The sequence below is a fragment of the Curcuma longa genome, chromosome 1 (assembly GCF_044706935.1).
Source record: "Curcuma longa cultivar G26 ecotype Majalengka, Jawa Barat chromosome 1, ITB_CL_G26_1.1, whole genome shotgun sequence".
In the NCBI taxonomy this organism is placed as follows: domain Eukaryota; kingdom Viridiplantae; phylum Streptophyta; class Magnoliopsida; order Zingiberales; family Zingiberaceae; genus Curcuma; species Curcuma longa.
In genome coordinates this window covers 17,802,064-17,829,380 of record NC_133861.1, presented here as the reverse complement: position 1 = coordinate 17,829,380, position 27,317 = coordinate 17,802,064, and the positions used below count along the sequence as shown (strand labels likewise).

Below are 27,317 nucleotides of genomic sequence, written 5' to 3'. Positions count from 1 at the left end.
GTACCCACAGTTTTGTATTTCATCATTTTAACCTGTTAAAAGTTTGCTAGGACATTGTAGTTTATCAGGGATGAACTGAATTTCAGTTGTTCTGGGCCTGATACAACCTGTTCCAGACCTTTCAGGGAGGCATGCCCTACTGTATTTCTTTTAGCAACAATTTCATTTTTTTTTCTTTAAAAATTTGGGCAGGTCTATAGTTCACCAACGTTTCCCCATTTTCATTCACCAAATCATCAAGACAGACTGCCATCTCGCCACCTACACTTTCATACATGTATATTTGTTTTTCCAACTGAAGAGAAACTTAAACCTATAGATGGCTCATCACATATTGGAGGAGAAGACACTTGTGTATAGTATACTATTATTCGGGTAGAAGTTATGCATATGGAGCTAAAATAGTACAGGTAAGAAGTCGAACAACGCTTCCGCCGAGCTTGTCGTTTAGAAGCTGGCGGAGGTTGGCTGCATATGTCACTGCTAACAGTGTGTCATTAAAATATGACACTGGAGAATAATTTTCATCCTTCTGATGCTTGGAATTGTATCAGCATTGGGCCCCTTCTTGGCACGAAAGAGCTCCAGCATCAGAAGTCAATGTGCCAACCAGCGAAGAAGGCCTAGCTCCGAGACTGGACGCTCTTGAGTAGCTGACTGAAGCACCTGCACCAGAGGGGGTGAAAAAAGCACCATTTAGCAGCAGGTCACCTTCTGACCTCCAATTCCAGTCCTTCCATGTGCTTTCATCTGTGTCCACTCTCTTGGTTACCTGCTTATTCAAATCATAATGAGACAAAAACCCATGCAAGAACAAGTTTCTGAGGTCACGAAATGCAGGAAATAATATTTGTAGGCTGCTTCCTGCGCACCTCTTTTGCAAATCGATCAGCTGGGGCAAGATATCGGTTGCCCTGGCTGTTGATGGTTGGGTTTGCACTCCCACCAATGGCATACATTTCCCAGTGTGTATAATCGTTGTTAACCACATGAAAGTAACCATGCCTGCACCTGTAGTTTCACAAAGCAATCAACAAGTAATTTAACACAAGAGTATAGCTTAGATGTGAATTTTCCAGAAATGCAAAAACTACCTGGGCATTCTCTGAATGAGTCCCTCACCAAAATGGTTAAATGCAATTGTAACTTGCATAGATTTGTCCCTTTCATAAGAATCACTGTGACCCAAAAGCATAACCTGAATTCACAAAAAATTCAAGGAGGCTAATTATATGGGCAGTATAATTATAATGAAATTGGGCATAGCTTTCATCAAGATAATTGATAAATTCAAGCAGGCTCATTATATAAACAGTTAAATATGGATGACATTGTAAATAACTTTCTTCAATGTAACTAATCATCTTCTATACTTGTTCCTTTTTTACCTGACCTTACATCAACCTCAAGCAGCATATAATGCATTAACCTTGTGCAATAGATCCACTACATTAAGTTAATTTAGGGGCAACTCAAGAAAGGGAATTTATACCTCATTGTGGTGGGTGAAATAACTGTTGGAGACTGTAATAGCAGTAGAGCCCATTACCGCATCAACAAGTCCATCCGCACAGTTGGACAGAGAGCAATGGTCCACCCAGACATGGCTAGAACCAAAGATGGAAATCGCATCCCCATCGGCCATGGTTCTCCATCCATAATGGGAAGGAGAACTGCGAACCATAGCATTTCCAGTGGGTTTGCAGTCATGGATGTGGAGCCCATGGATAATGACATTGGAGATATATTGGATGGTAATGCAAGCTCCGTTGGCAATGTGGACATTTCTGCCTCGTCCATCAATTGTCTTGAAGCTGTTCATGATAAGCTCCTCCTTGAGTGTGATCACCATGTCCTGCTCAAAAGTGATCCAGAGGGGTTCATCCTGTATGACTGCATATCTAAGTGTTCCTGGTCGTGGATTCACAGGATCATCATCGCCAGAGTCTGTCACAACATAGAAATTTCCATCCCGGCCACCAATGGCATTTCGACCAAAGCCAATCCCACAATCGGCAAGTCTTTTCCGATTGTTGTGCCAGTCAGGATCACACCGCCAGCAATCATCAATTGGGTTGCCTGTGCCACATGACAGGTAAGCAAGAGATCTGCGAGCTGTGCTGTTTTTTATGGACCTGATGAAATAAGTTCCACATCAAATTGTTGTTAACATTCTCATCCCTACTAATGGAGACAATGGAGCAATTGACAAACGCCAGATGAACTGATAGTCCAAGAACCCAACAATAGAAAGGAATGCTATGATTAACGTACAATCCTACAATACTTCCAAACAGGAGGAGATTAAGTGTAGAAAAGTCAGTTGACATAACAAAAAGATGGGAGGAGATGATACGTGAAATTAAAAGCCAAAGTTTTAGTCTGAAAAGCACAAATAAGAAGGTAAGGTAGTGGTTGAAAGTAAGCTGCAAATGTTCCTTGGGCCCACTAGAACTCTTAGATCATATTCCAACTGCAACTTACCATGTGGGGAATTAATGGAAGAAGAGAGAACATAATGCTAAGGAAGAGATGGTCATTAATGCAACACGAGATTGTAGATTGTTTTAGTAGCAAAACCAATGGAAATAGTGATCATAATAGATTTGAGTAACTCATGTTTAACAGGAACAGACGATTCTCTGTTTGCAAGAGTGCATCTAGCATGTCATGCAGAGCAAAATGAGGTAAATACTCGAAAACTGAAACAAAGAACGCCGGTCACCAAGCCACTATAGATTACGAACTGGACAGGTTGAGGAGATTGACCCCATGAAGACAAATGATGGTTCGGTTAAATAATTGTTGCCTTTGAAGTCAAAGGAGTCTTGATGCCGTTGATCGTATTGCATTCTCTGATTGGTTGAAGTATAAATTCTATTGACTAAAGGAGAGCTCGAACTGTGGAAGGAGAGATAAATCTTACATGTTGACAGTAGAAGCAACCTCGTAAGGGTTATCAACTGCGGCTTCTGCAGTTTTGGTTTTAGCCCTGGTAGAAGTCGAAGAACCAAAGGGTCAGTTCAAAATCACGCTAAACTATGTTCTTGATAAGCAGAAATGTCAAGCATCGATAACATAAGAGAACAAGCAAGAAAAAAAAAATACAAATTCATCTGCACCGTGCCAATTCGTAGAACGGAATTAGATTTGGTTAAGAGCTAAAGAAAACCCAATTGTTATACAAAAAATGGGAATCTCCTATGCCAAAGCAACAAACGGAAAATGGATTTAAAGTTCGATTTCATAATTTTTCTCTAAGAACAACCAAGAAAGCGAAAGCGAAAGCGTGGCGAAGGTGAGGGTGGTGGCAGAACTAGAGATCCGACTGCCCGAATCTGTAAAACGAGGAAAGAAACTCACCTCTCTTCGAGGGAAGCAGCAGCCTCCCTCGGGTTGCCTGTCGCCTCCCTCAAGCTCCTCCGAGAAGTGTGGTCGCTCCTGCATAAATCCAGAGAGAGAGTTAGTGAGAACCTTCTACGGCCTTTGCTTACATACTCCATGTCTTCATCAAATCTCTTATTTTACTCTACTCGAGAGCATAGGAGAAGCAATCGCCGAACTCCAAATCGAGTAAAGAAAACAAACAAGAGGACAGATAAAAAAAATGCACCTCGAATCCGACGACCTCTCGCTTCCAATCCGAATCCGCCCCAGTGTTCCCCCGCCCAATAGCACTATGAGCCCTAGGAGCAGCAACAGCAGCAGAGGAGCTGCAATCGACCTCGAACCCCCCGCCATTGCCGCTCACTCTTCTTGCTATAGTGCAAAAGCAGGTACTCTTGGTGGAGCGAGGACGAAGAAGAACAACCGGAAGCGCCATTTTTATAGCGCTCGCCGCTCCCTTAACCACGGTTACTCAAGCCTTCCCCCTCTTTCCTATCACGAGTTAACTGCCGTTAACCGAGACGGCGCGTGTAGGTGCGCCGCCAACAGAGGCACTTGCAGCAATCAACTAACGTTAACGGCTTCATTAAGTGTATAACCGCTTCCGTTTGTCAGGACCATGGCGTTCGGTACTCAAAAACACTCTTATGATTTCATACATTTGCAAAAAAACACCCCTTGATTTCGGAAAAAGGGTCGATTTGTCAATTGATTTTGAAATTTCCCTTTCATTTAAAGATTCACCCCCATGTGACGAACATGTTAGTTGGATTAGCTTTCAGCAAGAATAAGAAAAAAACAAATGCAGGTTTTTTTTTTATTTTAATGATTTTATTCTATAGGATTTAAAAATGGTAATCCATGATATTTTAAAATTATAATGAGAAATATTGGTGAACTCTAAAGCTAAAGTGAAGTTTTCTCAATTATGAAAAAAAAATAGGCAAAAATTAACATGGTGTTTTTTTTTCTTCAACTCTAAATCAAAAGCTTACAAAGTGTATAGTCATTAATATTATTATGTGTGCCTCTTATCTAAATCAATCTGAATCCAAGATTAAATTCATGTTGCTATCACATGAATTTTTAAATTTTTATTCATATTGTAATAATTATGAAATTGTATTTATTATAATCTATCTGACTAATTTAAAATTTAGATAGAAGATAATAATATTATATAAAATTAAAAAGTATTTAAGTAAAATATGAGATAGATGGTTTTTTATTAAAAATAAATATGGAACGTTCTTTACGATTTAAAAATAAAAAAAGTCATCATGATTTTTACCTATATATATATATATATATTTTTAATGCGTTTCATTAATTGTTGACACCCCATGTGGCGAATAAATCTCTGGATCAGCGTCGCATGGCGATGCATTGCGCAAATTAAAACGTTTCTTAATTTGTCCTCCAATCTTGTTGCAGCTTGACCCAAACCTACCTTGACACGTAGACCAAGTGTTGGGTCACTTGTGCCCACAACTGAACCGACAAGCCACTCGATGCCCGAATTGATCCAATAACAGATTCTGTGTACTTTTCTTAATTTGAGTGAATTTGTTTTTCTCATCTCAATTCATATTCGAGGTTGATCGCCCTCCTTTTTTTTCCTTTAATTTCATCATTGTGATCCTGTCGACAAATCCAGAAGTTATCTATCTGTTTAGATTGGAAGACGATGAAGATTGTCTTTCTTAGAGAATAAGGGCGGAGCTAGAAATTTTATAACCCTCGGATTGATCTCAGATGGGACCTCGAAGTCTAATCTCGGATTTCGACCTTGGCCTCTATTCGATTTTCGACTTGGCCTCGATATCTATTTGGCCTCATGGGTCGATCTCATTTTAACTTCAAGTCCCGATCTCGGATTCTGACCCCGACTTTTATTTAGTCTCTCGGGTCCTAATCTCGGCATCTGCTTGACCCTATATATCAATCTTATCTCACCTTTAGATCCTGATCTAGGGTCCCAACTTCGACTTCTACTTGGTCTCGGGCCCTAACTTCGACATCTGCTTTATCTTATGTTCCAACCTTATCTCAACTTCAGATCTTGATCTCGGGTCCCAACTTCGACCTCTACTTGGTCTTGGATCCTGACTTCGACATCTGCTTTATCCTATGTTCCAACCTTATCTCAACTTCACATCATGATCTCGAGTCCTAATCTCGGGTTCCAACCTCTATCTTTACTTGGTCTCGAGTCTTGATTTCGACCTTCTACGCTAACTCGTCTCAATATCCAACTGAGTCTAAGAAATTAGTTTGCCCTCAAGATCAGAAAATCCTAATATCGTTTCTTCCAGAGGACTAGGAAAATATCCCAAAAGACATGAACAATTGGAATAAATATATCGGAACAGAAGCACATGCTTCAGAACCTTTCTAAATTGGAATGCATATTTTGAAATATATTTTAAACTGATTTTGACAACTCTATAAAAGGTTGCTTATACCCATGAGTATATGTATGAACACACAAAACTCTAATTTCTCTAAGTCTTTAATCTCCTTCTTTGTACAAAACTTTAACTTGAGTGTCAGAATAGCTTGTCAGAATCCATCTCCGATGTCATTCTAAGTATCTTTTTAAGTTTTTTCAGGTATTTTTCTTCCAACGAATATTCCCATAGAGCATGCATGTTAATCATTCGTTGGCCAGATGATTTAATCATCCATATATTTAACCAGAATACTCTTATTGTAAATTTGAACTGCAACTCCTTTTCAACGTCATCGACACCCCTCGGATAGGGCAAAACGTGGCTCTGCCCGTGCTAGAGAAGTAAGATGGGAGTTGCTCAGGCTCCTCCATCATTTTATTCTAATATTTAGTAGATAATATAAGGTGAAAATTGCTTGATTTTCTATTGCCTTTAATTTATTTCATATTTTAAGACGAAAATATTCATTCTATCTTCATTAAAATTATTATTTTAATACTAAAATATAATAAAAACAGTGAACTAGGCCAATAAAAAAATATACGTTAGTTAAATAGTTTGAGTTGAGAAAATCAATCAGGCCATTCGAATCTAATAACTAAGCAAATTGATTGGATCAAGTAGGATGATCAAATTAGGTGCCATGATTAGAGTAGTTAGATCGAGCGAATCAAAGCACAGAATTGGGAAAATTAATCATATTAATTCATCGGTCATGTTGGACAAACTATGTATCCAATAGGGCACACTAATTAGGTTAATATTATTAATCGAATTATTATGCCTATTTTGATGATAAGATTGATTGAGCCAGGTAGATTGATTTGGCCAAACAATCAATTATGATAACCATGAACATATCGGATGAATTGATCGAAGCACATGCGTCCAACAAACGGTCTAAATTGGACGTTTCTAATATATTAATAGACTAAGCAAACGATACAAATAAATAAAAATAAAACATGAAATGAATCTATTACTTATAAAAATATATCATTTATCTTTCCTTTCATCAAACGCTTTTCTGATAATTTATTATATTTACTCATTAGGAAGACAGAATTAAACTTTGCGTTGGAAAGATCAGGATTCGATTACACTCCTAACTAAAAGCGAACTGGAATGCATCGCAAACGGGAGAAGAAATCAATTCCATTAAGATCGAAGTAATTGTGAAGGACAGCTTGTGGATTGGCTGTGAGGTGACACAAGAACAGCAAGTCGGTGATGTAACAGGACTGCTCACCTCACCTTTTGATGATCGTGCCTCGCACATGCCAATCTTGAGCTCCGAAATAATACCCACCATGTGCCTTCAATATGGCTACAAGGACCCTGTTCCTGCCATTTGGCTCATAATGACGCTTTGAAATTTAAGCATCCACCCTGCGAAAATTTTAAATAAAGATTTAAAAAAATGGAGAAAACTTGTCTGTTTATCGAAATCTCGTCATGGTCGTCGAACATCCATGCAGACGGGGCTGGTCCCAAGGTGGCGTACTTTACTCTTATCTTTCAATTAGAATGCATATGAGGTGTTTGCAAAAATGCGTATGTTGGGGAACACCTATCATGCTTCATTCAACTCTGGACTTTGCCAAACATGATGAACATTACATGCAATGGGTTGTTCCATGTGTACATATCTCGAGGAACAACGAACCATGATGCAAAAATAGTGATAATTGGCCGTGGTGGAGACAAGACCTCACCTCATGCACCTTCAAATCCGTTTCTAATATCCATGTCAATGTCAAGTGCATTTTTGGCAGAATTCATAATGTCCATCAAGCTACCATGGTAGAAAAATGATAAATTAAAAATACAATTTATACGCATTCAAAAATTAACTTTCAGAACCTACTAATCCTTATGATAATTCTTATGAGTACTTTACGGACGCCTCATGGTGTGTTTAATCTTGCAAAATATAAAAATTGAGGGAAACAAAATTGTAATACAAGAGCAACCAGGCTTTCTTATGACATATTTTATCTATATAAAGAGCATCAATTAGCTGAAGCAACCCAGAGACTAACTTGTTGGATTGCAACTTTTTTAAATTATGGATACGGATGTAAGCAGCCGAGAGTTCTTCGACTGGAAGAACTGCAATAACTGCCTATTCTCTAGTTGATTTTCGATATCAAACCAAATGACATTCGAAAGGTCAAACAAGTTAAGATTATTCAACCCACAAGGATGCCATTTCCACAGGAGCTCAAGGCCAAATTGATAAAGTAGATCGATCTCTGCATCATTTGTGAAGCCATATATCGCACATCATTGTGGTGTTACTTGATAAGCTTCTCTATTGATCACATTGAGCAACAACAAGATCACTTGTTGTTAATGTACCCGAGTGGTCGACATCTAGATCCTCAAATTCCTCCATCACGAGTGCGATATCCTGCTCACTGATCTTCCCCATCTCCTTGAGCTTATAAATTATGAACTCTGCTGCACTGCAACCATTTCAGAAAATGTGTTTAGACCGAACCGATGATCTTTCAAACAATCTCTACAGTGAGAGAGGATTAGATGCATTGCTTACCCCACAGCTCCATCTTCATCTAAATCTGCTGCTTCAAGATCCACATATGTCATCCTCCTGGTTAGGACCCATTTCGCTAGCCTTTTCTGGCGCCGCTCAGAATATATCTCGGCAAGATACAGAAAGAACTGAGCCACACATATAGTACTGGTAACGATCCAAAAAATGGCAAAAACTCGACCTTCTGCAGTAGAGAAGCTCTTGTCTCCATATCCTAGTGTCGTGATCGTAGAGCAAACACAGTAGAAGGCGTCGACAAGATTTAGTTTCTCAACTTTCCACAGAAACACAGTGCCAATGAAGACCAGTAGCACGAGAGACACTGCAGTGGTGTAGAATTTATACTTCAATTTGTTTGTTTCAATCTGTTTCATCATGTGTGCTTCACCATCCTTTTCACGAATATGCAAGGCCTTGTATAGAAGAACTTCTTGCTTCTCGACGAGATAGTCAGCAGCTCTACTCAACAACATACCGACTAATGCCATGCCTGCGAACACAAATGCACAGGCCAGAAGTTTAGTAGCAGTGCTGTTTGGAACCAGATCACCATAACCAACTGTGGTCATTGTCACAATGGAGAAGTATACAGCATCAAGCACTCCATTTGTTTTCTTCCCGGAAAGTTGATCCTTCACAAGATAAAAGCAAAGAACACCTGCGCCAAGGTAGATGACCAAGAAAAGAGCAACTTTCTTAAGACTCGGACAAAAATAATCTGATATTAACTGTGAACCAGGAAATTTGTCATGAACTACATCCATAGGTACCAACGAGCGGTCTATCGACGGGGCACTTCTACTACGAAAGAATTTTTTCCTCTGCACCATGCTCTTCTTTTTTGGCTGCTTAGGAGGATTTAGTAACCCGGGGAGCAAGGGCTCCTGTGGTGACTCGTTTGCCATTGCCTATCTAATTGACAATGTGAAACACACTTTCAAAGTACCCTACAAGACAGGAAAAAGACAGAAGTTGAGCAAAGAAGTATTAGTGATGGAATCTATATGCTTCATGTTTAAGAATCAATCTATTTCAGAAAAATAAAAACAGCTATCAACCCTTCATTTTTTAGAATTCTTAAATCTACAAGATCAATGGAATGTAAATGGACAATTACATGCTTTCAAACATATAATTTAACTAGTAAAACTTTGCCACATTTATCTGATCATATGACTGCTTTGTTATTCATCAACATCATTGAACACACATGTATACCAAGTGACCGATCTTGCTGTGTTCACAAGCTCAACTTTCCAGGGTGGTTATGAAAAAGTCATTTGGCAAAATCGATTGTTCAGTTCAGATTGTATCATTTGAGTCTATCAGTTCCGTGAAAAAGCATTTCTCCCAATCAAGTGCATAAGACAAGATATCTGAACTTCTAAGGGCATTGTTTGTCATAATTCTAAACTATAGCTAAACCTATACACTCCATGTAAACTACATAAACCTACAATATCTGTTAATCAATCCCTTTAATTATTATCAAATTCCCAAATATCACACGCATATTATAAATAAACATCCAGAAAAGAGCAAACCAAATAGGTAAGTAGTGAGCAAAAACAGCAAGAACCATTGATTTTTTGCTTGGCTTTTTGAAACAGAAATAACCAGGGAAAGCTACATGCTAGCGACAATTAGGTTTTAGATGAATAGCTTACGAAATTTGGCAAAGATGGAGACAACACAGGATCAGAAACCGCACCATCACTCAAATAATAAACGATGGTCCTTCTTTTGTCGTTTAAGGGGTTTCAAACAAGAGAAAGGAGAAACAACAAAACCTAACAGAGAAAGCATGTACATAACCTTTGAAGTCCTAACTCAAATCGGCAGATTGAACTCGGATCAAATTATACTAACAGATAGTATTAAATTGCGAGGGCTGGGAAATTTGTGATAACAAACTGAAAGAAAAACGTAACTGAAAAGAGTAAAGTTTCAAACACTTCGAGAACAAGCTAGGAACATTTGCAGCTCAAAGGAAAGGATAAAAGTTAAAAAGAGGATTCCAGACAATTGCATCGGCAGAAATCAGGGCCCACGATGCACTTGATCTTAAGACCCCAAACCCTTAAAAATGTATAGATAAGAACAACAAGATGAGGAACAAGCGTGTTTGTTCCAACTATTTGACCAATCTGATCCCATCATTAGACATGGATTAATGTCCATTTCAGATTTAAACTATGCCGTCAATAACTGATGCAACACTTAACCAGCCATTATTCTCAGCAGCGCATAACAATTAATGATTCAGAGTTCATTGTAGTAGATAAGGTAAAAGTTCAAGAAACAAATTATGGGGAAAAAGGATTGCAAGAAAGCGAACATTGACGGTGAGAGTTTGTAAATAACTGTACTCACAAAACATTTCTACATCAAGAACAATTTCCCAAAGAGAAAAAGAAGCTGACTTACCTCGATGGCACCAAGAAATTTGATCGATCGGTGAACGAACATGAAGGAAAGAAGTCATGCGGTCGCCAAGTTTGGGAGCGTCGGTTCCGGTGGGTGGGGGGCAGGCGCGCTGTGGTTGTGCCACATCGCAATCGATCGGCGTGCCGTTGACTTTTTAGTTTGTTAAAAATAATTAAATAAATAGGTTTTGATTATTCACGGTGGAAAAAATGGAAACAAACAAAAATCAAATTAATCGTTGAATTTTGATAAGTGGCGATTCTACCATTTGTCTTGAACAAATCAGATTCGAATTTTTTTTTTTAGCAAATATGAAGCAATTGGATCATAATTGATCGGTTATAATATAACCGGGAGTCCTTTATCAATTTTATAAAGAAAATTTTTAAAATTTCATTTTACCTTAGAATTTTATATTTTCTGCAAAATATTTACCGAAATTTTAGTATTATTACACCGCCTAGAATTTAATAATTTCAATATTGTCGAATATATTATGAGACACTGGAGTTCATAGAATTTTGCTATCACATGAAATAAATCAACCAATGAATTCTTTTCAGAGTGGAAAGTCAAGGTCAAGTTAAGACGAACACTTACTAAAGAGCGCCATCGGCAGCCCACCATCTTTTCAGAAGAAAAACTATCATGAGCATGGACATGGAAATTCAGATAATGGATCAGTTGAGGATAGTGACTGACGCAAAATTTTAAGTGGTCGAAGCAGATTCTGTTCAAGTTTTAATGGTTTAATGGTGAATTAATGGAAGACTAGACAAACTGGAAGGATTCTTAAAAATAAGAGATTCTTGAAAATACAACAGCTATTCTCCACCTAATGATGCTGCAACAAAAAATCTCACCTCTAGTACAAGAAAAATATATATATTTTTTCTTCATTTGTATTGCGAGGAATGTACGTTTTCCAATATCTGATCTCCTAACAATATCCAGTATTCTGAGTTATATCATCTCGCATGGAAGCAGCTACGGCTATCTGGATACTCCGCGACATTGAGCAACCAAAATCATGTTTCTGAATTGGCTGATACCTTTTGCATAATCATCGCCTCAGCCACACGGATTGCTTCTGGTGATCCCGTAATTGTTACTTTCCTATACATATTTCTTTGCACCCGAATCAAAATAAAGAAATAAAACATATAACATGCAGTAAATTGCACTAAAAAAAGTTCAAAGAGCTTCCTTGCCTCTCTGAAGTGCCAGCAATGAAATCGCCTCTATCTGAAATCTTGATCCTAGCTCCACTAACCTGCAATTCCAGAATACAAGGTGAAGAAACACAAAAATCATTTCGGCATCGAGTCTTACACCTGTTACAACATCAGCATCAACAGAAACTACTAGATACAACCGAAGAGCAATACACCTTTTCTTTTGACTTAAATGGGATTAGCAAACAATTCCCTTAGTTGACTCGCAGATAGTTTAACATAACAGATAATATTTAATACGCTTTCTATCCATTTAAGATGAAAGGAAACAGATGGGAATAATTTCCAATTTTTCTACGGACCTGACTTATCTCCGTTATGTTCTTCCCTGCTCGTCCAACAACAGCTCCAATATGCTCATCTGCAACGCCAATTGTGACTGAATTTTTCAAGCTTTCTTTTGTCCCACCAGAAGTCCTTGCTAGAATTGCAGGAGATGCCATACCCTGCCGAAAGAGTTAGGATTCTTAGTCAGGATCCACTCGGAATTTAAGCTATCACATACCGCTCATAATCATGCATCATATGATAGGACACTTGTGTGACAATACATTCAGAAAGTAAAACAATAAGCTATAAGGATGCATCATATATTGGAGAATAAATAAGAATGCTAATCCGTACCTTGTCCTATCAAGATCCAAATATACAATATCAACCAGTTCATCATATGAGTGTTCTAAACAATAAATCCACTCAATGGGTTAAAATAATCAGTTCATTCCCTTGTCAACTCAAGTTCAAGCAAAGCAATTGGCCGCACTAAGATAAAATCAATTAAGATTTTTTGTCTTTCATGCTGAATGATCCATGAATATCAAAGCAGGAAAAAGAAAGAATTTAAATTTATTCTTTAGGCCATATTTGCAGAATGCTATAGCTGGATCCAAGCATTACTCTTTTGTCAATATGCTAGTTCATAATGGGCTATCAAGCGAAAAAATGTAAATTTCCTGATTAATTTTCTTTGTTATCATGAGAATATAACATGGTCAAAGTGGTTCGATCAGCATTTTTCCAGCATCTATAAAACATTGTTTAACATAAGCTATTAAGTGTACCACCAATTCAGTATATAAAAATATATTTATCCAAAACATATTGAACCAACAGACCAGTGCAGGAATTATCCTAATAGGTATTGTTCTTACTTTCTGGAAATGTTAGATTTATGATTTTGAAAAAACAAAAGAAACATGGAGAAGTTGCACTAAAGGATGACTGCCTTCCTGTGAACATGCTCGTGCTGGTAGGCCCATAATACAGGAGGGCACGTGAGTGCACAAAGCCTAGAATTACCAAGATGGTTTACACTAAGGCATTGAATGGAAAATAATCTTGGCATAGCATTACTGACATGTATTCTCTATCATGGAATAACATGATTATAAAGTTTGCGACCATGCTCATGACAGAATAGTTGTCATGAACTAGCACAATCATTTTACCTTTAACAATCTTCAGCACATAATCAAATGGCATTCCGAATAATGAAAATTATTCCTTCATATAAAGTAGATAAAAAGAAGAGGTGTCTCTGAATCAGAACCAATTTGTTTTATCAAAAATTGATATATGCATCAATAGTGTTCTAACCTTGTTATTTGGATATTTTCCTCCAACACCATTTATTCCATAATTCACATGATTGTATGCAGCAGCAGCAGAAGGAATCATATATCCAAGAGGATTACCAGGAAGGCCTGGAAAATCAACACCTCCAAATAAAAAGCAAACATGGCAGTTTAACAGCTACTTTTACTACAAAAGATAGTCACATAATGCTGACAAAAAAAAGTTTCTCAGGCTGATCAAGCCATGAGAAAGGACAAAATGGATATAAAAAAAGACAGCATCGACACATTATAGATGCAGCTTATGTGCATTGAGTGGGGATGCCACATTGTAGTTTCACTGACATTTCCAGCATCATGGCGATAAGGTTGCTTCAGGTGATACTTCCTCTAGCAGAGTGTAGCTTTGAGTTGACAGGATAATTTTTGTAGCCGAGCATGAGAAGGACAAGGACCTAACCAATAAGATGAGAATGTGGCAGACAGAGAGAAATTTATTTTTATTCATGCAGTTCCATCACACCACAATGAGGTAGAACTCTTCCCATTAATCATAATTAACTGAACAAATCCATTAGCCCATTTAAGAAGAAACTAATGATGACCTATAAACCAAGGTAAACCCATGCACATGCCCTCTTGAACCCTACCAAAACAATTCTGTAGGTCATGCAAAATGAAAATCATAATCTTCAGGAACCAATTCACTCACAAGAAATATTAATCAGATAAAATTTTCCAAAGATGAGTAGTAGCCTTAAATGTAGAAGAAAGTTCAAGAGAACTGCCAACAAGTTGGCATGCGTAAAAGAAGCAACTAAAACTAATAGTTACTCAATAAATGTGGGACTCTTGACGAAGGTTCAGAACAAGTTTCAGACCATCTTAACATTGAACAAATGGTTCACAAGAGACTTATCGCACAACATTTGATCAATCATATAAGAGTCTGCACATATTTTGAATGAGGTAACCTAGTGATAAGCAACAAGAATGCTACACCAACTAATGTACAACAATCCTCTCTCCTCGATCCTCGGATGCTTGGAAAATGTAAAAAGGATGGAAAAAAGATTCTAGGAAAGAAATAAAAATCACGAAAGATAGAAACCTTTTGCAGAAAATTAGTATAAACGTATTATACTAAAGTCAACATTTAGTAAACAAAGCATCTCATGCAATATAGAGAGTAACCAGTGGTTTAGAAGAAGAAAATAATCAGCAGAAATATATTGGACATGCACCTGAATATGTAAAAGGTGAATTTACTTTTTGTGGATAGTGAGGATCTTCAATTAATTTTGACAATATCAGAAAGATAGCATGCATTTGCTCCTCAAAAGATCCTGTCAAGGTAACCAGCCTATCATTTAGGCCAGAGTTGTCATCCTGAGGTGATATCTTAATCCCAGCTCGGGATTCCTCAATAAAAGACCTGCAAAAATGGAGTGATCAGCAATGTTAATGATGAAGATAGAAGGCAAGGTCATCGTGTGAAATTTCTTGTCGGTACCAAGACCAAGAAAATAGTTTATATTAATACATAATCATTTGTGTTTCCAAAAAGCAAAGGAAAATAACTGAATAGTCACTTCTGGACCTTCAACATACTCTGTACTTGTTGATACAAAACATACAGGTCCAACTAGAACATTATGCCAGTAAGTCTGGCCATTATTGATTAATTGTTCAAGGATGAGGCTCTGGTAATTTGGTCTAATTTTCTGGACATGGCTGTCTCTAAATTCAGGAGATTCAAATCTAATGAAAATAAGTAATCATGTGAAAGAGTTCCTAATTTTCAAGAATCACAATGTACCACATCGCTGAAGAATTAAAAATATGCTAGCAGACTATACTTTATAGTTGACCCTCCTTTCCCAATAATAGCACCGCATGAGCTGTTAGGAACAATGAGTTTGACTTTTGTTCTTCCTTCAACATCATTACCATCTTCTACCTGTATATTCGACAATGAAAACTTAGAATGAAATTTTTATTAATACAATAACAAATAAGTATCCATACCTCACTCAGTATTTTCTCTAGTATTAGTTCCGTAGCCTTCAGAACTTCATCAAATGTTCCAGAAATCAATATTATTCTATCTGATGTTCCTGGAAAGATCTCATGATTACGGGATAGCTGAATACGGGCAGCAGATTGTGACTGGAAGTCATTAATTGTTGATCCACCCTTGCCAATGATGCTCCCAGCCATAGCATTCGACACAAGAAGTCTCACGTGTGTATGTTTTTCCTTATCATCTGAAAAGTTTGCATTTTGAACAGGTGCATAGGGATTTAACGAACAAAACACATAACACATCTTAAGTTGTGAAGTTCAAAATTCTAGAAAAATGCAAAAGTTATTCAGTAGAGTTGAAACTCATGACAAGTTACAGAAAGAAAAGGACACAATAAGAAATGTAGAATTATACAAATTGCATTTCATACTTTTTTTTCTCGGGGTAGTAAAAAGACGTGACGTTTAGAAGCTATCTCTTATTTGATGATAGACAAACAATAAATATATCAAAGGAATTTACTTACCCTTGCGGAATGACAGTTTGTTGGCTATAATTTTTGTTTTTCAGTTGAACTAGAAAATAACAATCCTACAAACAAGGCAAACTAGAGCACAGTAGATTGATCCAGGGCACATGGTTCTAAATTCAGTATCAACTGTTCTTTTTCGGATGTACCAGACTACCATCAACATGATTCATCTAGTCAGTACAACGATACTATATTGCTATCTGCACCAAACAGACTTCGAACCATGCTAAGACCAGACTTCGGAAAAAGCTACGCAAATCAATAATAAACCAAATCATCGCCCTGCGACAATAATCCGGCAGCTTACAATTCCAAATCAAACGAAGACATTCAACAATTAACCATGAGGTGAAAAACAAGCGATCGAGAAATCGTGAGCGTGAAGGGGGAGATAATTAGTGTTACCAAGAATCGGAGATCGAGGGCGCTGTGATCGCCGAGGGGGATCTTCGGGAGAGGAGTCGCCGTGCAGCTCAGGGGACTCCATGGCGAATGATTTAGGGCAGCCAAAGATGAGGAGTGAGGGAGAGAAGGGGAGGCCAAGACGGGGTTGAAGACGAACACGATCTCTGACCCAAACCCCGTTAGTGACCGGTCAAAAAATACGGGTCTGACCGGCCAGCCCGCCATCCCGACGGATATAGAAATCCTAGCTCAGCCCATCCCAAGATAAATTACAAGTTAAACACAAATTCACTTAAAATTAAAAAAAAATTTTTTTTAAAATTGAATTGCGGATTAGAGGGATGAATCACGAATTGATTAAATTTTTTATTTTAATTTTAAATTTTAGAAAAAAAATCTTCTTAATTTACAGGCCAACTCGAGTCTGTCATAGATCGATCCATCTAAACTCATGATCTGCGTAGACTAATTCATCCCGACTTGTCTTTAAATGTTTGATTAAATTTCAAATCAATCCATTTAAATTACTTGTATTTCATTGTGCCTAATGGCGCCATTTTGTCAAATAAAAAAGCAAATTTATTGCTAAGAATTTAATCTATTTTGCTAAATATATTTGATCGGACCCCAGTTTCAATAAAACTAATCCAACTCAACTCCTTGTTTAACAACAAACATGTACTACTATCTCATCAAACTGTGATGCACATACATATCAATAGTGCGGAGACGGAAGGTGCCATCGCCCTTATTTTTTTTAAATAATATAAAATTAATACTAATTAAAAAATAAAATACGTGTGATATCTATATTTTTTTCATCGGTCCTTTTCTAAAATAATCTTAAACTCACCATCGTTATCATTGAAAAATTAAAATTTCTTCACCTAAACTATTCATTAGTATCATTTTTATAAAAGAATAGCACGACTCAAAACTAACCCATCGATCATCTTTTTTCATCAGAGTTTCATGATATATTTTTTATAATCACTGTGAGTTTTATCATCGAAAATCATGATTTGAGAAACCTTGGACTAATATCAGTACCCATAATACAATTTTAGAGATTATAGTACACAGTGAATGAAAATAGAACCCCAATTCACTTTTGGATTGATTCAAATTTTTTTGTAGATTTATGATAAAAAATTTTAAACTCCGATTGATCAATCAAGTTGTCTTGTATTCCTGAATAGATGTTGAAGAAAATAGTTCTGAAGATTGATAGATCATTATTTCAATTGGAATGAGAAGCTAAGGTAAAAAAATTTAATTTTAAATTTATTTTCAACTTCTAAAATTTCAAATTTTAAATTTTAAAAGTATTAAAATTGTCGGTAAAGTAATAGATTTACAATTTAAAAAATTGAATAGCAAGATAAACACAGAATTTTTATTATGAATAACTTATCTTATCTATCAAATTTATTCTCTATTTATAATAAAAAAATTATTTCAGTTGCCTCAATTTTATATTTTTATCTATTTGATTTTTTCCAATGAAGTTAATATAAGTTGAAAATCAATTTGATAACTTTATTTTTAACATGTAAAATAACAATAATTCTTTAAGGTGATAGAGATTAACAAATTTATTAAAAAAATAATTTAATTAAAAAAATTGATATCGTTTGATATATTTATAATAGAATTATAATTTTTTTTTAAGGTCGCGATGGAAATTTTATACACTAGACTACTCCTTTATTGAATTGCTCCTAAATGAAAATCCTCAATACACCGCTAAGTATTAATAACAATAAATAAATAAGTGTAATATCAACGAGCTTGAAAAGCCGTGTAAGACACGGCGTCAAAATATCACCTGTTAGTAACTCTGTTGAACTAAATGCTTATTTATTCAGATTTTTTTAGTCGACAGGGACAAATTTGGCTAGATGCTTATTTATTCAGAATTTTTTATTTGATAGGGATAAATTAAGTCAACCATTAAGTGTGGGTAAGTTAAGTTCTAAATTTATTTGATAGATGAGAATACCGTCTATTTTCTAAATTAGTCGGGTGGAGTTTGAATATTTAAATTATAAAAAAATTAAAAACACATTTTTTTATTTTTAAATATTTTATATTTTTTATTATTAAATTTCCAGTTCGACAAGAGCAGGTACTCGGGACAGGCCCATTAAAAGACTTGTAACCCTTCTCCCGGGGCCCACGCAACACCCGGCCCATCTAGTCTTGTCACGTGGGAGAGGAAGGCCCATGGTTTTCCCCTGGAATCCGTGGGCGCTGACGTGGCGCTTTCCGTTTCCCTCTAACGGATAAGAACACCGATTCACTGACCGAGACTATGAGCCATCGGCAGATCCCCTCACTCCCTGTGCGCTCACCGCGCAATCATTGGAAACTTAGTATTCTGGTTCCAGATTATTCTTTTGTTTGAGATGGGGGGTAATCCTACCGAGTGGTGTGCAGATCGCGGAATCAAATTCAAGGAAGCAAGTGCCTTATCTTCCACCTCCTTTGTCCGCTGCGGCTGTCATTCTCACCAGTCGCCACTCTCCGGTATAAATAACGACCCATCTCTTACTTGCCACCATTCACCCATCGTGTCTGCTTTAGAACTCCACTTGACGAAGGCTAAAATGTTAGGGATTTTCCAGCACACCGTGGCCCAGGCGCCGGAGGAGCTCCACAGTCCGGCCGTTCCGCCGAGCCCCGGCGCCGCTCTCCGGCAGCCGAAGAAACCAGATGACATACTCAAGGACTTCCTCGCTGCCTACTCCGGGCACTCCTTCTCTGCGTCCTTCGCCGCCGGCGCCGCACTCGCCTTCGTCTCTGTCCACTCCCCTCACACCTCGTCACACCCAAGGTATGAATTGCAATTTTTTTTTAAGGCCAACTGGCCAAATTGGCCAATTGGTTGGATTTTGGATCCCCAAAAAATTACGTATTGTTCGATCGAATTCGAACAAGAATAGAAAAAAGGGCAAAGGAAAAGATCTTTTTGGGGCATTTTCTCGAACATCTCGAGTGCAGGCTTTGCCTCGTTTTCATGGGATCAGCGTACCTGATAGCGTTCTTTGCGGCCTTGCAGGTTGTTCTGTAGCTTCGACGATGTCTACTGCATGTTCGTGGGGAGCCTAAACAACCTAAGCTCGCTCATCCGGCAGTACGGGCTCGGCAGCAAGTCCACCAACGAGGCGCTGCTGGTGATCGAAGCCTACCGCACGCTGCGCGACCGCGGGCCCTACCCTGCGGACCAGGTCGTCAAGGACCTCAGCGGCTCCTTCGCCTTCGTCGTCTACGACAACAAGGCCGGCACCGTTTTCGCCGCTCTGGTAAATTTCCACAAACACTTTGATCGCCCTAGAAATAGATTGAAGTTTTGGCTTCGAGATCTCATCTCTTTCACATCTAATTGCAAAATAGAGCTCAGATGGAGGAGTACCTTTGTTTTGGGGCATTGCAGCTGATGGATCCGTGGTGATCTGTGATGACCTAAACCTCGTCAAGGCGAGCTGTGGCAAATCATACGCGCCATTTCCAACTGGTACTCTTCCAATCAATTGTGAAATCTATATCAAACGCTGCTCGTTGCAGAGAAGCTTCAACCATTGGCTTGGTTTGTTGGCGACATGTTTCAGGGTGCATGTTCCATAGCGAGGGAGGGTTGAGGAGCTTCGAGCATCCGTTGAACAAGCTGAAGGCGATGCCGAGGGTGGACAGCGAAGGCGTGATGTGCGGGGCGAGCTTCAAGGTGGACACTTACTCCAGGATCAACTCCATGCCTAGGGTTGGAAGCGCCGCGGACTGGACTTCATGGGAAGGATCTTGCTGAAAGACAATCGCAAACGTAGTCCTGCTTTGCTAATCTAGATCGTATAATGTACAGTGATGCCAGTGTGTTGTGGAATGCTGATATGAATAAAGAATTTTAACCAAAAAAAGTGGAATCTTGCTCTTGCCACTCCACAAAAAATACTCTTGCAGTCGTTGTTCATTCACTTTAAGATAAAGATCGGGCATTCCAATTAAAGATTCAACCGAGCACTAAAAAAGCAAAATTTAAATCTATTCCTTCTTCCATCCTGAGCTTAATATGAAGGAAGCTAAAGATACTACTGAATGAAACAAAAAAGAGATGACAATTTTACAGAAAGGGAAACCATCTTGGTATCCTTGCATAGTTCAGCACATACCATTGCAAGAAAGATTTATACTAATAGGAAATTAGGCACAACAAATATTTAGAAACAACCATAATAATAAATAGAACAATCAAGGGTTAAGATCCAAGAGAAAAATGGAAAACCAGTTAAACTTTATTCCCAAGAAACTACAACAATAAACTGCATTTAGAATTTTAGATCCCTTGCTCAGCCTGATCTGATGCATATCGTTCTCTTTCTCCTTCGGTCTTTCTTCGGTTTAGTTTTGATTTGCATCAGCACCACGTCGACATAAGAATAATTTTAAAATAATAACATCCCTGGAGAAATATAGATTAATTACGGAGACGATAATTTGTACAAGAAATGGAACAGCACAATATGTTTTGGTTCATTCCACTTAGAATAAGAGCTTTACTTTGCAAATAACATCTCGACAACATAGTTGACTTGCTTTCTTTATCCGAGAAGAACCTCAACATGCTCTCACATGAACCAGTTGTGAAACTAAGAATGTAAGAGCGTTGAATCTATCTCAGATTTTGGAACATTTGTAACCGTCCTCTGTGCTAGTCATGCCTTCTTCCCAGTCACCCATCCGTCGTCCACTGAATACCACTTGTTGGATGCCCAAATACCTGAGAATGGAAGAGTGTGAACATGAAATTTCTAAAATCATCTTGTTTCAATAGAACTCCAGACTTGAACATCTACAGGTTATAAAGTTCACAGCATCTGGAAGAACTTAGTTTACAACTTCAATATCATAACAATCACCAGTGGGTATGTTTTAGCGAGCATGAGGTAGATTAGACATTTCTCACATCCGTAGGGTACATACAAACTAAACTATAAGTTTTAGGTAAAAAGAAAATAAGGAAATGTGTGCTAGGATAAATTTGAATCCTTTCATGAAATTCACTTGTATTTACTGAATCCGAATTTGAGGCTGGCTAAATGTGAAAAAGAATGACAATTCACAAAGGAATGTGTAATGTGCATTGTATAACAGTGCCAGACACTGTTATGTGTCATTTACAACTAGATTGGTCAACTATAATAACGGCGAAATAGAGAACAAAAGAGAAACTTATCGCCCTAAAATTCAAAATGTACTTGAAGTCCTCATTGATAAGGCAGATTGCCGCATACAGACATGCAAAGTTGTGGCTAATGAGTGTGACCATGGTCATATAAGATCCCATGCTTCATGCCAACTACGGATTCAGCCAGCTTATTCAGAATTGGGAGATTGCCGCATGCTTTATCATAAGTTGTACTGAAATATATAATGAAATGGCTATTAAATAATGGGTCAATACATCTGAGTTAATACAACAATCTAGTACAGCCTTTAAGCTTTTATCAATGTGTAGCAAAACTGTACATTTTTATACAATCCAACACAGCATACCATTCATTTTTATCTAATATAACACAATGTTAAAATTTTCATGTTAAAATCTAGCATCCGTTATTCAGGCTCCTTTCAAATGATGACATGACATATTCCCACATGCAAACTGTTGTTTTTGATGATATCAATTTCCACATCCGTTCATCACTTCTAATATCTATTTCAATGATAAATCCATTTTCAAATGGAGACTGAATAACATGACAACAAGCATACATGACATCCACATATACATCTAAAACATGCATACATGACAACATACTGTGTGGATATCATATCATTTTAATGGAGATTGAATGACCATTTTTAATACGAAACTTAAATGTTTTGTTACATTTGATAAAAATGAAAGTTGCGCTAGCTTTGAGAAATTTTTTAAAGATTGTACTAGATTAATGTATTAGCCCTTAAATAATTTGTTATTTGAATAAATCAGGCTCTAGACTGTTGGAGCCTTATTAACCTGTGCTTCAGCCTCTCACACACTAGATGACCAAACAGCACGGTTTCATCTAGTGAAAAAATACCATTAGCCAATTTAGAACATGAAATAGACATGGGAAAAACCTAGCAAGGGTTACTGAGTTATATCTCTTGGCTGTTTGAATATTTGCTTGTGAATTTTATTTATTCCAAAACATGCATCTTCTGTGTTTTAGGTGCCATTCTTCCGTGAAGGTATCTATTTTGTGAAAATATTTGCAAACTGATTAGTATGAGAATTGCTTTCTCCAGTTCATAATCAAACCAGGTTAGTAGTCAAATAATAAAAACTTTGTCCGGAGCTTAGAGTATAATTAATGGGAATCTCTGAAATTAATCAATAAGCTGAAGTAGAAAAAATGATAGAGACATAATTTCAAAGAAAGTCTTACTCTGAGCTCAATATAGTAAGGCAATTAAGCAATATATCCACAGCAAGGAAATCAGCAGTTCCAAGGTCCACCCTGCAGTGGGATAAGTTAACCAAAAACAGATGAAAAATGTGCAACTCTCGTAATAATATTTCCATGAAATTACTAGACACAATAATTACCAAACCCTTCCCCAATTGTCCTGAAATTCAACATCACCAATATCATGGAAGGATGAAGGCATTGCTTGAGCAGCTTTATCAGAATCATATAGCGGATTGTAATCCATGGATGAGTTTGCCAACTAAAGTAGATAAATGAGATATAAAAAAAATCCTGAAGATAGACACCAATTTAAAGGAAAAAAAAAAGAAAAGCAATACAGGAAAATAGAAATTTAAAAACTCCAATTTCCCAGAGTATCACACACAGGATATAATGTTCACATTTCTGAATTAATGCTTTTTTTTTTTTTCAACAATGAGGTATAAGAACACATTGTTTCTCTAAGATTCTTGATAAGAGGATCAAAATCAACTAATCCTCTCAACTGTCAGAGGGCACCATTCAAGGTTCTCCTCATATGATCAATTGCTTGACGACTTTATCCCTAATCCAAGCATCTGACATAAAACCTCATGCCACCCAAGTGGTCCAAGACACTGTTGAACACATTTAGGAAAAGGAGCAGCAGTAAAGGACAAATCCAAAAGACAATTGAAGATTTTAAAGCAACATCACATCTCTCCTTTGCCTCATGATGACACTGGAGTCTCCTAATTTCACTATCAAATTCTTTTTCACACACCTATTCACCCTTTTTAACCTACTGATTGGTAGGAATTTAGGGACATTACTTGCATAATTCTTTTCTCTTCTGGCATCTCTCTTCTTTTGGCACTCGATATCATTTCTTTTTCCCAAACATTTCTTTCCAATATAGAAAATCTACACTTTATCTGAGGGTAGATACTGGAACTATACTAAGTTTTTATATCTGATATACTTTTTAAATTGGCTTCATTGATTACAAGATCTAAAGATGGTTATATCTCATTTATCTTTCCCTTTTATCAGAATAAATGTCAAAATTTCGTTCTTCCTGGACTAATATCGAATTTTTTATTCTCACCGAATGCTTTAATTCAGTGGGGTCAATTGATCTCACTGAATAAGCTGACACTACACCCCTGCTCCAAACGAAAGCATAATCATATATTCTACAAGAATAATAGCTGTTTATAAACAATTCTTTCTAAATTTTTTGAAAAATAACATAACAAAAAACACATGATGAAATTGCACAAAGGTTATGAGTTTCGTTTGAGCAAACCTGTAAATTAGAGGAGTTGAAAGCTCCTAAGCGTCCCATAACATACCATGACTGAATAACCTATGTAAGAAACAAGTAATGACAAAATGAAAAGGAAAGGATGAAAAAGAATTCAGAAAATACAAGATGAAAATTAATAGGACAATTGACTTACACTACCAAGAAGGTCAACATCACGATCTGAAGGTGCACCATACAGTTCAAACCATATAAAAGAATCTAAAGGATTAAAACTGCATAGAAGAGGATTAGAATACTTAGCTATAGAGAAATAAGCATGCGAAGAAAGAGAACCCACCTAAGATTATCTAGAAGCAGTAGTTTGGAATTCCACACAGACAATATCAGGCATCATTATAGGAATGATATTCTACTTTGGCATAGTACAGTAAATTCTCAGTGATTGATTATCCATTCTAGACCTTGACTTGTCTTGACAGCCAACTCTTTCTGATAATATGAACATATAAATTTATATTTTGATCAGATTGTTGTTTTAACAGGTGTCTAGGATTAGACAACTAGGTTCTGGAGTTGTTTGCTGGTACTCTCTAGTTAAAGAGCAATGATTCAGTCAGTACAGGTCCTAAATTAGTGAGTACTTATCTGCATCAGCAAACAGTAGATTATCCTTCCCTATGGCATAAAATATAGCTTGAGTTGCACAACCTAGTCTTCATTTCGGCAACAAATAATCAGGATCAAACACATTAGTAATAAAATTGTTTAAATAAATAGTTTGTGTTTAAACTAATTTAGCAAAGTGTAAATTAACAAAGTTAGCATAAAGAAAATTTTATATAAATTATTATTAGAGCAAAAAATTCATATAATTATTTGGTAAATTTTCTACTGATCTGATCCCTCATTTCTCTTATACTCCTGCTTCCGGTATACCAAATATGCACTTATGTTTGTTTTATTTACAATAACACCCAAGATCCTCATCATCCAATAACATTTGTATCAAATAGTGACTTAATTTATCTGGAAATCATCATCAAGAAGCATGCCCATTCACTTTCAGTAAGGCTTTTACTTCTACAAAAATGACACTTTCCCTTTCAGTGAGGCTTTTACTTCGCCCCAAAAAGTCACTTTCCCTTTCAGTAAGGCTTTATTTACTTGGTTGGAAGACTAGGAAGGGAAGTGAAACTATAAAAGGGACAAAAATTGCACAAGTCGTGAAGCACTTATGTATATTTCTCTGTTCCTTCCTTTCCCTCCGCTACACACACCAAGTTATCCATCCAAGTGAACCAAGCCTAAGATTCTACTTGTACCAACTAGTTATCAGGTGAGGAAATTCATAATAGCAGGAAAAAAGAAAGGACAACATAAAATGAGAAAAAGAAAGAACTCATTTCTCACTCTCTAAAGCTAACTTTAAAAGCAAGAACAGATCCTGTTTTTGACTTGCGAAAGTCTCCACCTTTCTTCCGAATCCTTTCTTCAACCTGTTAAGTATTCAGTTAAAACTTATCAGGCACATCGACATTAATCTTCTATTACAAAATCATATAACGTCAATATAGATTGTATATAACAAACCCTTTTTCTCATAAGTTCTGGGTTCCCTATACTATCCCCAAGAACTGCACGGAGTTCAGCATCATCTCTGCAGGCGTTCTCTAATATCCTTAAGATAAAAACATTAACTAATTCAGAGTTCAACTCCATTATTAGAACTGTTAAGGAAAATGACAAGGTTATAATGGGGGATGTTAAGATTAAGGACAAGGCAGTATCTTATAATTATGCAAAAAAGAGTAATTTCCCGTGTTAAAATACTCACACTGCTGGGCATATATCACCTCATCTCTAATATGTGTGCGATTGAAATCAAACATTATGTCGAACGACCTTTGTGCATCGAAATATTTCAATTTTTAAAAAGACAAAACAAGATCATTTGTACTTATAATCAAATAAATCAACACTTTTTGTTCCGAAATTCAATACCCAGGATGCCAAAACATTCTCTTTATCATGAATATCCAAAGCTCCGTACGAAAAGGAGAAATGTATAGTTACATACTTAGCCCAGGTCGGGTAGTTATGCAAGCGGTCGTACTCCCTCCTCCGCTTCTCCTCCCTCACTTTAAGAAGCCGCCTTCCTCGGGCCGTCGTCCCCGACCCCTTCGCCGCTCCACGAGATCGCGCATCCCCTTCAACTTCACCATCACCTGCAGTGGAATCTAATGCTTCTCTCGCACTAGCGGCGAGGCTAGGGTTCCTTCTACGACTCCCGTTTCGATTTTGCTCCGAGTACGATGAAGCATCGCAAGGATTACCCAACCGAAAACTATTCTCGGGAAGAAAACGAGGAGCAAGTAGAGAGGGCGTTGGGGATAGGGAGGAACCAAACCAATAAGAAGAAGAGAAGACTGGAGCGAGAGGAATCAAGCCGCAATGGAGGGCGAGCATTCTTCAGAGTCGACTCCGCCCAGCCGAGAGGAGGAAGACGAGTGAACGGTAAGATTACCGCGAACCCTTACTCCTTTCACCGCCTCTTACGTTACGGTCACCCTCGTATGAGGACAATTCTGAAAGTAAATTTTCTTTTTAACTCCTTACAATTTCCATTTTAACCATGTTACCCTACAAAAGGTATCTATTTTACCAAAGAATTTAAACTTATCCAAAGAGAATCTAAGTCAACAAACCTATCATTCCCATTGACTCACATTTAATAAGTAAAAGATTTGAAGCGACATGAAATGTTATTTTGATTATCCACCTGACAAAAGTCAAAAGAGAGAGCAATACGCAACCGAAAGGGTCAAAGTTCAATTAACTTATCTGTTTTGTATAAATAATTAGTTAGTGGGCCTTTCCCTTCTGAACCCAAAATGGCCCATGATTTGACCAGTGACCCATTGATTGTCGTGTACAATTAATCCTTCCCTGCAAAAAAGTCAAAATTATACTTTTTGACCAATTTATTAATGAAGAAGAGATTTATTGGGAAATAATTGCAC

The 27,317-nt window shown here is 37.2% G+C and overlaps 5 protein-coding genes across 10 annotated transcripts; 1 reads left to right on the top strand and 4 right to left on the bottom strand.

Moving 5' to 3' along the window:
- Positions 1–205: 205 nt before the first annotated feature.
- LOC141829729 (putative pectate lyase 8) lies at positions 206–3,785 on the bottom strand. The gene is made up of 7 exons (XM_074717256.1): positions 3,614–3,785; positions 3,364–3,441; positions 2,927–2,992; positions 1,493–2,135; positions 1,095–1,198; positions 873–1,011; positions 206–772 (listed from the first exon to the last, which is right to left on the bottom strand). Exons 1-7 carry the CDS (start codon positions 3,739–3,741, stop codon positions 551–553), a joined length of 1,380 nt encoding a protein of 459 aa, XP_074573357.1. The 5' UTR covers positions 3,742–3,785; the 3' UTR covers positions 206–550.
- Positions 3,786–8,044: 4,259 nt separating this feature from the next.
- On the bottom strand, positions 8,045–10,875 carry LOC141843479 (two pore potassium channel a). Of its 3 annotated transcripts, none has more exons than XM_074731541.1 (3): positions 10,825–10,875; positions 8,398–9,344; positions 8,045–8,308 (listed from the first exon to the last, which is right to left on the bottom strand). In XM_074731541.1, exons 2-3 carry the CDS (start codon positions 9,300–9,302, stop codon positions 8,155–8,157), a joined length of 1,059 nt encoding a protein of 352 aa, XP_074587642.1. In that variant the 5' UTR covers positions 9,303–9,344; positions 10,825–10,875; the 3' UTR covers positions 8,045–8,154. The 3 variants fall into 3 exon arrangements, with proteins under 3 accessions (XP_074587642.1, XP_074587635.1, XP_074587647.1); XM_074731534.1 differs by lacking the exon at positions 10,825–10,875 and adding an exon at positions 10,329–10,433; XM_074731546.1 differs by lacking the exon at positions 10,825–10,875 and adding an exon at positions 10,213–10,306.
- Positions 10,876–11,596: 721 nt separating this feature from the next.
- Positions 11,597–16,780, bottom strand: LOC141828231 (protein BTR1-like). Of its 2 annotated transcripts, none has more exons than XM_074715619.1 (7): positions 16,597–16,780; positions 15,662–15,900; positions 15,493–15,593; positions 14,878–15,068; positions 13,656–13,777; positions 12,362–12,505; positions 11,597–12,097 (listed from the first exon to the last, which is right to left on the bottom strand). In XM_074715619.1, exons 1-7 carry the CDS (start codon positions 16,676–16,678, stop codon positions 12,008–12,010), a joined length of 969 nt encoding a protein of 322 aa, XP_074571720.1. In that variant the 5' UTR covers positions 16,679–16,780; the 3' UTR covers positions 11,597–12,007. The 2 variants fall into 2 exon arrangements, with proteins under 2 accessions (XP_074571720.1, XP_074571728.1); XM_074715627.1 differs by having other exon boundaries at positions 13,656–13,762.
- Positions 16,781–19,168: 2,388 nt separating this feature from the next.
- LOC141845383 (stem-specific protein TSJT1-like) lies at positions 19,169–20,510 on the top strand. Its single transcript, XM_074733449.1, has 4 exons — positions 19,169–19,432; positions 19,658–19,901; positions 19,993–20,113; positions 20,208–20,510. The coding sequence occupies exons 1-4, from the start codon at positions 19,206–19,208 to the stop codon at positions 20,399–20,401; spliced, it is 786 nt and encodes a 261-aa protein (XP_074589550.1). The 5' UTR covers positions 19,169–19,205; the 3' UTR covers positions 20,402–20,510.
- A 419-nt stretch (positions 20,511–20,929) lies between these two features.
- Positions 20,930–26,826, bottom strand: LOC141828214 (uncharacterized). Of its 3 annotated transcripts, none has more exons than XR_012601750.1 (9): positions 26,375–26,826; positions 25,888–25,975; positions 25,708–25,793; positions 24,491–24,569; positions 24,337–24,396; positions 23,186–23,307; positions 23,025–23,096; positions 21,151–21,370; positions 20,930–21,052 (listed from the first exon to the last, which is right to left on the bottom strand). XR_012601750.1 is itself a non-coding variant. In XM_074715599.1 (9 exons), the coding sequence occupies exons 1-8, from the start codon at positions 26,761–26,763 to the stop codon at positions 21,903–21,905; spliced, it is 1,005 nt and encodes a 334-aa protein (XP_074571700.1). In that variant the 5' UTR covers positions 26,764–26,826; the 3' UTR covers positions 21,291–21,370; positions 21,889–21,902. The 3 variants fall into 3 exon arrangements, 2 of the variants coding, with proteins under 2 accessions (XP_074571706.1, XP_074571700.1); XM_074715599.1 differs by lacking the exon at positions 20,930–21,052 and adding an exon at positions 21,889–22,011 and having other exon boundaries at positions 21,291–21,370; XM_074715605.1 differs by lacking the exon at positions 20,930–21,052 and having other exon boundaries at positions 21,054–21,370.
- Between the last annotated feature and the right edge of the window lie 491 nt (positions 26,827–27,317).

What these genes read in the sequence shown, in the direction of transcription:
- LOC141829729 (XM_074717256.1), bottom strand. Translation starts at nt 3,741, where the DNA reads ATGGCGGGGGGTTCGAGGTCGATTGCAGCTCCTCTGCTGCTGTTGCTG. An exon ending in GAGAGGTCGTCGGATTCGAG is followed by an intron (nt 3,442 to 3,613) that starts GTGCATTTTTTT and finishes GGATTTATGCAG; the next exon opens with GAGCGACCACACTTCTCGGA. An exon ending in ATTTCACCCACCACAATGAG is followed by an intron (nt 1,199 to 1,492) that starts GTATAAATTCCC and finishes TTGTGAATTCAG; the next exon opens with GTTATGCTTTTGGGTCACAG.
- LOC141843479 (XM_074731541.1), bottom strand. Translation starts at nt 9,302, where the DNA reads ATGGCAAACGAGTCACCACAGGAGCCCTTGCTCCCCGGGTTACTAAAT. An exon ending in GATGAAGATGGAGCTGTGGG is followed by an intron (nt 8,309 to 8,397) that starts GTAAGCAATGCA and finishes AAATGGTTGCAG; the next exon opens with TGCAGCAGAGTTCATAATTT.
- LOC141828231 (XM_074715619.1), bottom strand. Translation starts at nt 16,678, where the DNA reads ATGGAGTCCCCTGAGCTGCACGGCGACTCCTCTCCCGAAGATCCCCCT. An exon ending in AAAGGAGGGTCAACTATAAA is followed by an intron (nt 15,069 to 15,492) that starts GTATAGTCTGCT and finishes CCATTTTTGCAG; the next exon opens with GTCTTTTATTGAGGAATCCC. An exon ending in GAAAATATCCAAATAACAAG is followed by an intron (nt 12,506 to 13,655) that starts GTTAGAACACTA and finishes CTCTTTCGGCAG; the next exon opens with GGTATGGCATCTCCTGCAAT.
- LOC141845383 (XM_074733449.1), top strand. Translation starts at nt 19,206, where the DNA reads ATGTTAGGGATTTTCCAGCACACCGTGGCCCAGGCGCCGGAGGAGCTC. An exon ending in CACACCTCGTCACACCCAAG is followed by an intron (nt 19,433 to 19,657) that starts GTATGAATTGCA and finishes GCGGCCTTGCAG; the next exon opens with GTTGTTCTGTAGCTTCGACG. An exon ending in GCACCGTTTTCGCCGCTCTG is followed by an intron (nt 19,902 to 19,992) that starts GTAAATTTCCAC and finishes ATTGCAAAATAG; the next exon opens with AGCTCAGATGGAGGAGTACC.
- LOC141828214 (XM_074715599.1), bottom strand. Translation starts at nt 26,763, where the DNA reads ATGCTCGCCCTCCATTGCGGCTTGATTCCTCTCGCTCCAGTCTTCTCT. An exon ending in ATGTTGACCTTCTTGGTAGT is followed by an intron (nt 24,397 to 24,490) that starts GTAAGTCAATTG and finishes TTTCTTACATAG; the next exon opens with GTTATTCAGTCATGGTATGT. An exon ending in TCAACTCCTCTAATTTACAG is followed by an intron (nt 23,308 to 24,336) that starts GTTTGCTCAAAC and finishes TATCTACTTTAG; the next exon opens with TTGGCAAACTCATCCATGGA.